The 13,434-nt window shown below is 53.6% G+C and overlaps 1 protein-coding gene across 4 annotated transcripts; it reads left to right on the top strand.

Annotated features, from left to right (window-relative positions):
* Positions 1-7,493: 7,493 nt before the first annotated feature.
* UBALD2 (UBA like domain containing 2) lies at positions 7,494-13,156 on the top strand. Of its 4 annotated transcripts, none has more exons than XM_082604884.1 (3): positions 7,494-7,873; positions 8,279-8,341; positions 12,000-13,156. In XM_082604884.1, exons 1-3 carry the CDS (start codon positions 7,754-7,756, stop codon positions 12,318-12,320), a joined length of 504 nt encoding a protein of 167 aa, XP_082461010.1. In that variant the 5' UTR covers positions 7,494-7,753; the 3' UTR covers positions 12,321-13,156. The 4 variants fall into 4 exon arrangements, with proteins under 4 accessions (XP_082461010.1, XP_082461011.1, XP_082461008.1 ...); XM_082604885.1 differs by having other exon boundaries at positions 7,501-7,873; positions 12,003-13,156; XM_082604882.1 differs by lacking the exons at positions 7,494-7,873; positions 8,279-8,341 and adding an exon at positions 8,684-10,750.
* The last annotated feature ends 278 nt before the right edge of the window (positions 13,157-13,434 follow it).

Raw genomic sequence — 13,434 nt, 5'->3', positions numbered from 1 at the left:
AGTTCTCTCTGTAGCGGCACCAGTGAAAAAGGGCAACGCATGGGGACTTCTCTCCACCCCACCTTCACTTTGTCTCTCTAACTTTAATCTGCCTTCTTTATCCCACTTCCTTCTACCTCATCTCCGCATCTGAATTAGGACCATTTTTCAACAAGGCCTTTGACCCCCGTCTCCTCTCCTCTATGGAAGTCTTTCTTGGCCTTAAACTTCTCTCCTACAGACACTTTGGAGAACCCTGTGCTTTGTAACTGCCTTCAGGTCTGGACAGACATCCTGTGTCCTTGCACAATCCCATCTGATGACTGGGCTCTGTACACACCCCAGGCAGTAGAACAGCTCTGGTCTGGCAGCTCCCCAAGGGCAGGTCACAGGATTTTCTCTGCCTGCTTTCAGGGTCCAAGGCGTGATGGGCATGGATTTTGTGGGTGACAAGGCGCGTTCTGGTGGTTTCCCAATTCTGTTGTGTACAACCCAGTGCTCTCGTTCTCAGTAGAGACTTCCTTCCTCTTTATGTGGAGCACTGCCCTGTGTTTATTAACAGCACCCTGCTTGCTCCAAAGAGTGGTGTGGGCTCTTGGGGTCAGGAAATAGCGCACATCCATCATTTGACCCGAGGTGCCCTGTGTTCCTGACAGGAGGGCACCTGTCACTGCCAAACTTGCAAAAAAAAAAAAAAATGACCAGGGATTTTATTTTAAACAAATGCTTCTCCTCCAGAACTTGCCTTCCCTTTTTTTCCCCCCCAATGTACCCTGGCTTCCTGTGTTTCTGAAAATTTCCAAAACCTCAAGCAGCATCTCACTGGAAACTACAGACCTCTCCAATATTTCTCTCCGTTCTGCTAAGTCCTGGTCCATTTATATTCCCTCTATGACTCTGGGATTTAGAGATAAGTAAGTGAAAATAGACTCATCTTCACTGCCCAACAGGCTGGTACCTGTGGAAGCGCCGCATGTAGGTGGTTTAGACACTGCTAATGTTCACCAGTCCCTGGATCTCTACTTCTGGGTGTGCGGAAGATCGACTTTGCTTTTCCCTGGAAGTCAGGAGAGGCTATGTGATTCTTCTGGACAATGAACCGTGAGCAGAGGTGTATTACTTCTGGGCTAAAGCATTTACTTGCCGACACTCAACCCTCCAAGCCTCTCATTGCCAAGTTCTAGCTGGTGCACAGGAACAGATAGGAAACGTTTTAGGCTTTGTGGTTCATACTGCAACTACTCAGCTCTGCTGTAGCATGAAAGCACTCATAGATGATACATAAACAAATAAATATAGCTGTGTTCCAATAAAACTTTATTTACAAAAACAGGAGGCAGCCCGAGAGCTGTAGTTTGCCAATTCGGAGCTACAAGGCAGTGGAAGCTCCTCTCCTACAGGCTGCCCAGAGGGCAGTTATATCACTGCCCAGAGGGCAGTTTTTCTTGAGAGTCACCAAACTGCAGCGAACTTTGCATGGGTGAGAAGTAAGACTGTAGGATTGTAGTTACCTCAGCATAGCTTAGCCTTACCTGACCAATTTTCGGAGTTTCTGCACCAACTTGAGGAAGCATGTACCATTTTTTGTGGACAAAGGAAGTGATACTCAGCCCCCTCCTCCCCCGCTGCCCAGGGCAGGTCCACTCCAACCCATGCCTCTCCAAGCTTAGTGTCTCCCCCACCCCACTTCCCAACAGAAGCCCCGATGGGTCTTGCTATAAACTTGCTTTCAAGGTAACTCTGTGCTATAGTTTGCACTGTTTCCACTTCCAAAAATTCCCTTCCGTCTCCTTTCTATCTACCCAAATCCTTCCCAACTCAGATCTCCCTCCTCCAAGGAGCCTTCTTGGACAATCTTCTATGATTGATCCTATGATCAGAGTCACTGTCTGAGGTCATGAAAATGAGAAAAAGAGAAAAAGAAAGCCAGCCCTTGTTGCGAGTGATCCATATTGCTCAGGGGGCTTCGCTGAGCTCACCCAACAGAGTTGGAGGAGAGAGGGACTGGGCCCAGGGAAAGGTGAGTCACTTAATCAATGGGATCAATGTCTCAGACCCACAATCGCCTTTGGCTGAAGATACCTACACATAGGATTAAATGACCAAGAAAAGCAAGGGAGGGGCTTCCCTGGTGGTGCAGTGGTTAAGAATCTGTCTGCCAATGCAGGGGACACGGGTTCGAGCCCTGGTCCGGGAAGATCCCACATGCCGCAGAGCAACTAAGCCCGTGCTCCACAACTACTGAGCCTGCACTCTAGAGCCCACGAGCCACAACTACTAAGCCTGTGTGCCGCAACTACTGAAGCCCGCGCGCCTAGAGCCTAAGCTCCACAACAAGAGAAGCCACCGCGATGAGAAGCCCGCGCACCGCAACAAAGAGTAGCCCCTGCTCCCCGCAACTAGAGAAAGCCCGTGCACAGCAATGAAGACCCAGTGCAGCCAAAAATAAATAAATAAATAAATAAATAATTAATAAATTTATAAAAAAGAAAAAGTGAGGGAGGGGATGCTTAATGCAGATTTGAGGATTACGTGTCTGGGGAGGAAAGGAATATGCATTTGGGGAGAGTCATGCAAGGGTTTTCAAAGGTACTAGTCTTGGACTTCAGTTCTATGTTGGGTATGTGAGTGATTGTTTATTATTCTTCAAACTGTGCATAGGTTATACACAAACTTGGTGTATGATATAGTTCTCAAAAAGAAAAAAAAAAGAAAAAGAAAAGAAAAGGTGTGTCAGGTTGGAAGGCTGTCTCAAACCTTGAAGTCAGTGGTTGCCACAGCAACGGGCCTCCTGTGTTTTGGACTCATGGATGGGGCTAGAGAGGCCCAGTTCCAGGCTGATCAATTCCTGTCCCATAGAGAGAAAGTGGCCGATGCCTGAGTCCAAGCAGACAATTGAGACCCCCAGAGAAGGGAGACCCTCCTAAGAAGGCTGTCTCCTGCCCTCCCTTCCTGTCCCCCTCGGCAAAGACCCACCTCTGACGTCCCTTCGAAAGTGTTGCCAGAGACTTACCTACCATAAGACACACCTGGCAACGGGAGGTGGGGCTGCCTTATCAGGGGGCTGGCAGGTACAGGACAGAGAGTACAGGCCTCCAGTGCTCCTTCTGGGAACTGCCATTAACTGTTCTGGGATTGGTATGGCCTTTGTCCCTTGTGGACGTGTGACATTTGGTGAAATCTGGTATAAAGCATATACCATATAAAGTATAAACTCATCACCTGAGGACTGGCTTTGACCTTCCCACTACTTCCAATAATACAGACAAGCTTTTGTGTCTTTTCAGTACCACTGAGAGAGAAGATAAGGTGCATTCCAGGGGGTAGACAGGGCTGGAAAATAGATTGTGGTAGTTAAGAGCACCAGCTCTGGGAGCAAACACATGTACCTGCGTTCAGATCTCAGCTCCACCCTGAGCTAGCTGAGTGACTTGGGGCAAGTCACTTACGCTCTCTGACCCTGCTTTTCTTTGTTAGTTGGGGATATGCACAGTCCCCATCACCCTGGGTTGTTGTATTAAACAAGGTAATCCAAATAAAGAATGGCACAGAGCTGGGTTCAGAGTACATTCCCAACAGACATAATGTTTTGTCATTGAGACAAAATCTCAATGATCATGGAGGAGGACTGGGATTTGCCTGGAGTAGAAGTACTCCTGCACTAAGCCCCCATCTTCTTTAAGGAAAAAGACTAGGAAAAAAAAAGAATGCTTCAAAAGTGTCCAAAAAAAAAAAAAAAGTGGCAACGTTTACCTTGCCCATCATATAGTAGAAATAGCATAAATTTGCTCTGGCAAGTAGTTGTAAAAAAAAATAGGTTGTGTTAAACAAACAAGGGCTGGCAATAGCATTCGAAGTCCACGAAAGGAGAAGGGAGCCATCCCACCTCCAGGAGTGCCTGGGTCCACCCAGGCACTGGGTGGTCTGCCCTGCAGACCTTGGTGCTGCTTGTCTGCATTTGGTCTCTTTACCTGGCACTTCATCCTCTCCCATTCTCCCTCTCCTTCTCTCAACATCTTTCTGCTTCTCCTGGCTACCTCGTCCTTTTGTCTTGGCATCTTGAAGCAACAGCAGCGAAACAAGAAATAAGAATTTGAAGAGGGAGAAAAGGAGGGAGGGAAGGAAGGGATGGAAGAAAATGAGAGATCTAATCCCATTGCTACCATAAATCAAGCAGGGGCTGTGTGGCTTTGAGTAGGTTCCTCACCCTCTCTGAGCCTCAAGACTATTAGAAGTTTCAAATCAGAGAAGATGTGCAGCGGTGTATGTACAAAGTTTCACGGGGAGCCTGCATGTGGTGGGCCTTGGGTACCAAGAGTCCCCAAGTTCCCTCTCTGTTTTTTGTTTTTGTTTTAATTTTTTGGCTGTGCTGCAAAGCATGTGGGATCTCAGTTCCCCAACCAGGGATGGAACCCATGACCCCTGCTTTGGAAGCACGGAGTCCTAACCACTGGACCGCCAGGGAAGTCCCTCCTTCTCTCAGTTTTGTTGGATCTGTTTGGGTTGGGGAGTAAGAGGTAGAAAGGAAGAAAGAAGGAATAGGAATGGAATGCACTGTAGAGATGGAGGTTGGGAATGTCAGTTCTCCACCCCTCCCCCATGATTGCCCAAAACAGCTGGTGCCTCCTCTTCCCCATCTGGGGCTCACTACTTTTCAAGCGTCTGCTGTGCAAGTCCCAGTGCCCTTGATAGCTCTTGTTTGTGAGCCCCACTGAGGTGACACTGCAGCATTAAGGAAGGTAGTATGGTGTAATGGTTAACCACAAAGTTCTGGAACTACACTGGGCCAATGCTTCACTCCAGCACTTATTACTGTGACCTTGGGTAAGCTCCTCCCCTCTTCTGTGCCATAACTGCCTTGTTTGTGAAATGGAATTCTGGATTGTTGTGAGGATTGAAATGAGTTAACAGACAGTAAACTCTTCAAAAGGTGCCTGGTTCACACGAAGTGCTTGGTAAATGGCAGCTGTCTGTGATGGTCCAGCTACTTATTGTTGCCTGTCTCTGTACCAACTCAGTGACTTGCATTCACAACATCCTTGTTATCCAGGCCCGGAGGAAATACTGGCTGAGGTTGTTTCTCTTAGTGGTTGTAACATGGCCCGTTCTGTAGCCTAGATCATTGATGTAACAAGGATTTTGTTCCTTCCAAGGCTACTTCTGTGTTTTATTCATTATTAAGGGGCATGTTTTTATTGTTCTGTGTTACCTGATGCACACTGTCCTCTCAGATTAAAATAATAATACCTTCAGTTAACAATACCTTACACTTGGGGAGCTGCTTTCATCCCAGCAGCTCAAAGGCCTCTACAGACATGACCTCATTCATTCTCCCTGCGCTCCCAGGACGGGGGCACTCCTGTTTCCCAGACCGAGAAGGGGAAGCCCTACCCTCATACATCGTTGAAGAGAGTCTCAGAAGCCAAAGTACTGATTAAGCATTTCCACTACTCACGGCCACAAATCAGAGGCAGAACTCTGTTGCTCTCTCTGCCCAGGGTGATTATGGCCCCCAGCAGATAACCAGAATGGCTTGGGGGCTTTGTCTTCCATGCCTATGCCAGGTGCCTACAGCTGTGCCCTGTAAATGGTAAACTAAAGAAAGCTTTGGAATAAACCACACTGATATCCATGAAAAAAAATAGGTTTGGCAATTTTGGTGTTTTCAGGACCTTTGTCTTCCTTGAGAACTTAAATAAGACCTAAGGGCTCCTGCAGCCTGAAATGCCTCTGCCCAGTTAGATCCTACTACACATGGCCCTGGCATGCTTGACAGCTGTATGTACTTGTGAAAACTGGAGCCCCACAATGACAGTACTTCCTTGTTCTGGGCTGCTCATGGGCCAGGCCCCTTGGCAATGGCAGCTGCTGGATACTCACTTTTGTTTTTTTGGTTTTTTCCGGTATGCGGGCCTCTCACTGTTGTGGCCTCTCCCGTTGTGGAGCACAGTCTCTGGACGCGCAGGCCCAGCGGCCATGGCTCACGGGCCCAGCCGCCCCGCAGCATGTGGGATCTTCCCGGACTGGGGCACGAACCCACGTCCCCTGCATCGGCAGGCGGACTCTCAACCACTGTGCCACCAGGGAAGTCCTGGATACTCACTTTTGTTTTCACCTTGCAATTACTGGAAGGGAAGGGCTGCAAGCTGTACTTGACTAGTCACACTCCAGGTCTCAGCCCATGAGTACTTGGGGGTGGCCAAGTGCAATTACGGGAAGAGAAATGGGTCTTTTGGCCGTGGCAAAAAGCTGACTCCTGCCCGTTCAAAACAAACAACAAATAAACAAACAAAAAGACTAACAAAATGGGACAAACTCATTATAGTGCCCGAGGCTGTTTTTCATCAGAACATAAACACTGGGTGTAACTTTTTCCTTATTTATATTCTGTTTTTTTAGATGGTTAAGTTTTCTTAGATGGAGAGTTAAATCCACTTTAGGCAAAGTCAAAATAGAACCATGGCTTGCTTTCTTCTTAGCCTCCCGTTCTGAAGACTCTTAACTAATTATTATATACTCTTTGACTGGTATCTCAGATCCAGAACTTACTAAGTTTTTTAGAAACAGAAATTCTAACAGTGAATTCCTAGCGATGTTTACCTTCCTAAACTCTCTGGCCTTTCTTCAGTATGCTTAAACTCCTGGTTCTTTCCCCATCTGCACAAATCCCAAGCACAAACCTTGAAGGTTAAAATCCTAATCCAGAGGATGGAAGCTCAGTGCATATAAATAAACTTTGTTTTTAAATGTCAAGGGTTGAGAGCCGGTACCTGTGTAGAAACAAATTAAAGTTTCAGTTAGGCCAATCAATTTAAGGAAAAACAGTTTTTTAGCTTGGAATATTAGTGTCTGAGAAAGTCTCATTTCCCCCTTGCAATTGTATTTATAGTGTACATTAACAGTAGTTTTCTTCTTCAGAGAGCAAAGTTTTTGTCCTAAAAACGTAGGGAAAGACTGTTGGGCTCGGGGTGGGTAGTGGCTGGAAGGAGGCATGAAAGGGGTACGTTACATTTCAATAAAAAGCTAAAAAAAAAAAAGAGCAGCTTGAAAGTTTTTAAAAAAATAAACAATTTTGAGAGTGGAGCAGCTGCAAAGGCTCTGTCTGTTTTCTATTTTGATCATTCTGTTTCTCGAGATGACCACATCTTTCAGAGGAAGTGAGTCAAAGCCACTCTGTCTTGCTTTTCCAGCTGAGCATGTTCAGTTTCAATGAAGTAATGAATGAACTTGGCTGCACCACCCCCAAGCCTACAACAGCAAACAGAGGGGCCTCGGCCAATCAGCAGGCACTCAAGGTTTTCAAGTTGAGTTCAAACAGGTCCAAGGGAGACCAATCAGCGCGCGCGGCTCCGCCCCAGACGCCGGGTCGTGGCCAATCATGAGCCAGGACGAGCCAAAACACAGCGTCCGGCCAATGCCGGGGAGCCCCACGGCGCCGACGTCCGCCAATGGGCGCGGCCAGGCAGAAAGAGAAACAGTGCGGGCCCGCAGGCCGCAGGATTCGAATCGAACGTCTGCCAGGGAGCCGGGCGCCGGCCGAGCGGCGCGGGCCAATCAGCGGCGGCGGCTCGCGGCCCCCGAACGTTGGGACACCCGGCCCCGCCCCGCACTGTTGTTTGTGGTGTCGGCCGGCCGCGCGAGCCGGACCACAACACTCGCCCGGCGGGTGGCGGGGCGGGCGAGGGTCCGGAGGCCGCGGGCGGCGGCGAGCGCGAGCTGAGGGCAGCCGGCCTCCCGCGGCCGCCGATCCCGGGAGGGGGCGCCGGCCGGAGCCATGTCGGTGAACATGGATGAGTTGCGGCACCAGGTCATGATCAACCAGTTCGTGCTGGCCGCAGGCTGCGCGGCCGACCAGGCGAAGCAGCTACTGCAGGCGGCCCACTGGCAGTTCGAGGTGCGTGCGGGCCGAGCTAGGGAGTGCTCCCGGCCGGCCCCGCTCCCCGGCCGCCGGCACTGGGGCAGGGGCGCAGGCCAGGGCGCCCGGCCGCGCGCCACGAAAGGGGGTGGGGGGAGGGAAGCTCTATTTATATCGCCCCGTCAGGCGCTCAGCGACCTCGTGGTCTTGCGTGGGGCGCGGGGCCCTGCCGCCCTGTACCTCCGCGCACGGCCCGGGGACGCCCCCTCGAGCGACGCGGGCCGGCCGGCCGAGGGGTCGGGCCCGGCGGCCCGAGCGCGGCGCCGCGGACACTGCGGATGAGCCCGGCCGGTGGGGCAGGGCCGGCCGGTGGGGCAGGGCCGGCCGGTGGGCTTCCTGCCCCGTCCCCGTTAACCGCCGCCCTGCCGCTATGTTTGTCCGCAGACCGCCCTGAGCACGTTTTTCCAAGAAACCAACATTCCCAACAGCCACCACCACCACCAGATGGTAAGTGTGGCCGGGCTCCGGCGGGAGGGCCGGCGGGCTGGAGGGCCGGCTTCGCCGCGGCCGCAGCCCAACGGGCGGCCGAAGGCGCGGGCCGGGGGCCGCTGTCAGGCGCCGACGGTGACAGCCATGTTGCCGGGGAGCGCCGAGCCGCGATGTAAACAAAGAGCCAAAATGTCTTCCAGGGAAGAGCGGCTCCCAGGGCCGTCTGGCTCGCCCAACTTTGCGGTCAGGCCTCCTGGGCTGCTGTAGCTCGACCTGAGGACTTGTGCTCGGCGCTCCCCGTGGGCCAGGGGCTAGGAGGGCGGCGAGGGTGGCCGGCGGAGTAGCCGGCTGGCAGGTAGTGGGGAGGGGGGCTCGGACGACAACTAGACGTCGGGGGAACGCGGGCCGAGCGAAGGGCCCCGAGGGGACTGAGACCTGGAATGTCTGTCTATACGGAGCACCCGTCTTGCTGTTGGAGTGGCAGCCCCCCATCCAGACAACCCAGCTCTGCAGAGAACAGGAAAGGGATAAATCCACCCTGGCCTGGGAGCTGGGCTCTACCCCAGAGAGTTATGTTCACTCTTTCCTGTTCATGGAAAAAGACCTACCCTGAGCGTGGAAGACTTACAGATTTTTGACAAGATAAGCCAAGAATGCGTTTAATCTCAGTAGGTGAAGATACATAAAACACAGGAAACAGAAGTGGTTCAGGCCTGGATTTGCTTTCTTCTCTTTTCCAAGCTGGCCCCAGGCCTGGGCCTTTGCCCTCCTGCCCTGCTTTCCACAGGCATAGGACATCCCTTTCACTTTAGAGGATTGAATGCCTTCTCTACCTCTCTAGTTACCTATTAGCCCTGCTGGTGGGGGGAGGGCCCCAAGATAGGGATTGTAAAACATGATTCCCCAGGAGATCTGTTATGGCTTCTGGAGTACATTTTTGGCATTTTGGTGTCCTTGCCCGTGGCTCCCTTCTCAGAGCCGCTGCCTTGCCTGAAGAAGCTGCAAATGGTTCCTCTGCTGTGTCTTGTCTTTGGCGCTCTGTATTCATCTAGTTGCAAAGGACAAGTACAGAGGGGTCTGTTTTGACCCTTTTAACCAGCTTTTTTCTCTTGGAATAGCCCATGCTGTTTGTATAAATCAAAAAACGGAACTGCATCGGAATATGATGAGAATTATGCTGGCTGCAGGGCTGTGGCAGTTGAGGCTGGACTCTTGGTAAACCCAAGAGGGGTTCATCTCCAGGGGACCCTCCCCTGTACCGGACCATGGGAAGCTCCAGTGTGAGCCTGGAGCTTGCCTCCATCTTGCCTCTGTCTCCTCCTAAAGGGGGCCTTGAGGTTTGCTCCACCAACTGTGGTCGTTTCAAAAGGCCCAGGCTTCCAGCACAGCTACTCTGTGCTGCCCTGAACAGAGGGGCTCACCCCAGAGAGCTGGGACTGATGGTCCTTTTAGGTTCTGTTGCTCCTTCCCTGCAAATCCTGAGGGACTGTAATCTTTTTGAAGCTTCCCTCAAGGGCTGTGGCTGGTTTTCTAACAGACATTATGATCAGTGTATCCATGAGTGCTCCTAACCAGCACCACAGAGAACGCCATCCCTGCCCTCGAGGAGTTGGTAATTTTTTTTAGAGATAATAAATCAAAGGAAAATGTTAGATAAAAATACCAGAAGTGACCCAGGCCAAGAGTTGCTGATAAATGGTTGTCCCATAGATGACTGTACATACACAGTCGGAGGCATCTTCCTAGATAAGGGAGGGCTCCTGGGTTAGACTGGGAAGGGCCGAGGAGAAAGACACTGTGGATGCGAAGCAGTAGGACATTAGCAGGGTGCAGTGGACGCTGGGTATGCTTGAGAGCTGGAAAGCTCCATCCATAGCTATTAGAAGCAGAGCTGGAGGGACTTTTACAGGACCTGGTCCAAACCCCTGGTTTTACAGAAGTAGAGAGAAACCCCAGAGAGGTTAAGGGACTTGCCCGAGCTCACACAGGCAGGTGGGCACAGGCCTGCTCCTGATCCAGGCCGCTGTTGCTGTCACGGGGGCGGGGGGGGGGGGCAGGATGGCTGCTGAGGAGACAGGCTCCACTGGCTCGGTGAACTGGGGAAGTCGGTCACGATGCTGTGATGCAATTGGCCTGTCCCCCCCACCCCCCATTCATTGTTTCCTGCTGCCGAGAAGTCAGCCCTGGGGGCGGGGTGGGGGGGGAAGAGTGAAGGGAGGAGGGAAATGGTCTGGGTGGGGCCAGGACTGCCCCGGGTCCTGTGGCCTCCCTGGAGAGGACGCTGGTTGGAGCTCCCCAGCTGGTGATGTGGAGCCGGCCCAGTTCATCAGAGGGGGTTTGCCCCCCTCCCGTGGGCCTGTCCTCCTTCTGGGCTGGGGTTTAATTGCAGAGCTGTGGAAGCTCCCGGGAAAGAGCCCTGGGAGCAAGGTGAGGAGCCCTAGAATCTTGCTCCCTGAGCCCTGTGCCTGGGGGAGGGGCCGGTGTTGCTAAAATTAGGAGAAATTCAAAGAAGGGCTCCTGTGGTTTCCTGGGAAAGGGAGAAGCTGCTGCCGGGTCAGAACCGGCTTTGGGCTGGCCTTGTTCTCTGCCGCCTCTTCCCTGCACCCTAGTGAAGTGCTCAGGGGGTGGCACCCCCATGCCCCCACGCCACAGGGCTGGGAGGCCTGCAGTCCCCGCTGTTTGCAGGGAGGCTGCCAGTTACCGCCCACCAGCCCAGCCGCTGCCCTTCCTGGCTGGGGTCCCTGCTCAGGGTAGTGGCAGAAGACCGCAGACGCTGGGATGTTTGCAGCTGCCCTCACAAAGCGGGCTGAGAGGGGCTGAGCTGAACACTGGCAGCATCTGGCCAAGGGCAGCCTGCTGGGAGACGCTGATTTTTGTCCTCGGGGAGCCCAGGCATGAAGTTGCACTTGACTCTTAAGTGCAGAGTGGGGCTGGGTAGAGGTTAAGAGCTTGGGCCTGCAGACCTGGGAGCCCCGGGATTCCGGCTTCTCAACTTGTGCCCTGCAGCGGTGTGTTTTTGGCCCAGTGACTTGAGCTCTGGGCCTCAGTTTCCTCATCTGTAACCGAGAGGATCATCAGAATGACCTAGCACCCTCGTGAGAAGTGAGAGAATGCAGGCTGAGGCCCCGAGGCCCGCTGGCTGGTGCTGTGGACGTGGAACGGACCCAAGCACCAAGCAAGTGCAGCCTCTCCGGGGTTGGCATAGGAGGGAGATCCTGGATCTGGCCTCCTTCCCTTGGCTAACAACCTCGGAACGTCTGAGGGCGGATTATTCAGGAGCCAGCTGGTTTCTCACCCAGGGTGAGGCGCTCAGCAGCAGTGTCCTGGGCTGCCTCCCTTGTCCTGGCTTCAATCTGACACCCTAGCTTCTGCCAGAATTAACCATCTACTTCTGACACTCAGAGCGTCATTCCCAAGCATCAGGAAACACTCTTTGGTTTTGACAAAAATTGTAGGAGTCCGCCCCCGGTTTTCTGTTTTTATTGGCTCAGGGTGCAAGGGGTGCTTTTGTCCTGCTGAAACCACTTATGGACTGAAAAACGGGGAGGAAGGAGGGCCCAGTGTGGGTGAGCACCATGGGAAGGCTCTAGAGACTCACGGATAGTGGCCTGGGATCGGGGCGGGGGGTGGGGGGCGCGGTGCAGGCAGCCCTCGCAACCCCAGTGTTCTCTCCCAGCAGATGTGCACCCCGAGCAACACACCTGCCACACCGCCCAACTTCCCCGACGCGCTGGCCATGTTCTCCAAGCTTCGCACCTCCGAGGGCCTGCAGAACAGCAACAGCCCCATGACCGCGGTGGCCTGCTCCCCCCCGGCAAGCTTCAGCCCCTTCTGGGCCTCGTCCCCACCCAGCCACCAGGCCGCCTGGATCCCACCCTCCTCCCCCACGGCCCACAGCTTCCACCATCTCCACCACCCGCAGCCCACGTGGCCGCCCGGAGCACAGCAGGGGGGCACCCAGCAGAAAGCCGTGGCTGCGATGGATGGCCAGAGATGAGACTGGATGCCGCCGGGCGCTGGGCTGGAGCTGGGGGGCAGTCCAGGGTCGTGGGGACACAGGAGGGCCAGGGCGGGTGGGGGGAACTGGGGCGGACGGGGTTTCCTGAAGATCGCACTGGAAGATTTTATAAGAGAATTTTTGTGGGTGGAGGGGACAGTAAACTTCCTGAGCCACTTGGGTCCTTCAGGAGTTTTCTCTTCAGGCAAGTTTTTTTTCTCTTTTTAATATATAACTATAATATATATATGAATATATAAAAGTAACTAATGTATGTGAGAATGGGGCTGGCTGACGGGTGTTGGGTCAGCGGGGAAGGGCCAGTGAAGCCTCCCCTTGGGCCAGCACCCCGTCCTCCACCCCGGTCCCGGGCGCAGGTGCTTGGAAGCCAGGTGGCGTGATCCTGCAGTCACGAGGTGTCTGCCGGCTGCCTCCTCTCAAAGGTCACACCTTCTGGAATCAGGAGAAGGACCACCACCTCTCCACTCCGCGTGATGGCGGCAGGAGGGGTGCGCCGGGTGGCTGAAGGTGTGGGCCCTCTTTGCCGTCGTGAGGCTCCCCCCACCCCCAGTCAGTGGTTCTCTGGCTCTTGTCGCCTCTCCCGGTGTCACCCCTGTCTCCATCTAGGCGTGCGGGGCTTGTGCGGGACTTTAAGAGCCAGCTGGGGTCAGAGGCCCAGGCTCTGCCGGTGGGCTCGACCCCGTCGCCGCCCTGCCTCTTCCACCGTGCAGCCTGGCTGCGGACAACAGGGTGGAGAGCTTGCCTTTGGATTTAGTTCCCAAATCAATCATCTCACCAGGGTGAAATTTTAATTTAAAAGAGACTTTTCTAACTTGCCTGGCTTGCGGTGCCTTTCTTTACCTTGGTGTGGAGAGCGTGCTCCTTGGGCAGAGGGGTGGTGAGGCTCTCGGCTGTGCTGCGGTTGGGGGACCAGCTCCATTGCCATGTGGCGGGTCTGGATGCTCTGACAAGGGGCATCCCGGCCAGAGGGCCGACGCGACAGGCTGGATCTGGTTGGGCGTGGGGAGGAGAGGAAGGACGGGTCCTGGCTTGGTTACGGTAACCCTCTCCCCTTGTCTCGCCACCGTGCAGCCCGCCGCAGGCTAGGCCTCAG

Source organism: Mesoplodon mirus, assembly GCF_964341445.2.
Source record: "Mesoplodon mirus genome assembly, chromosome: 18".
Classification (NCBI taxonomy): domain Eukaryota; kingdom Metazoa; phylum Chordata; class Mammalia; order Artiodactyla; family Ziphiidae; genus Mesoplodon; species Mesoplodon mirus.
This window is presented reverse-complemented; position numbering and strand designations above follow the sequence as displayed.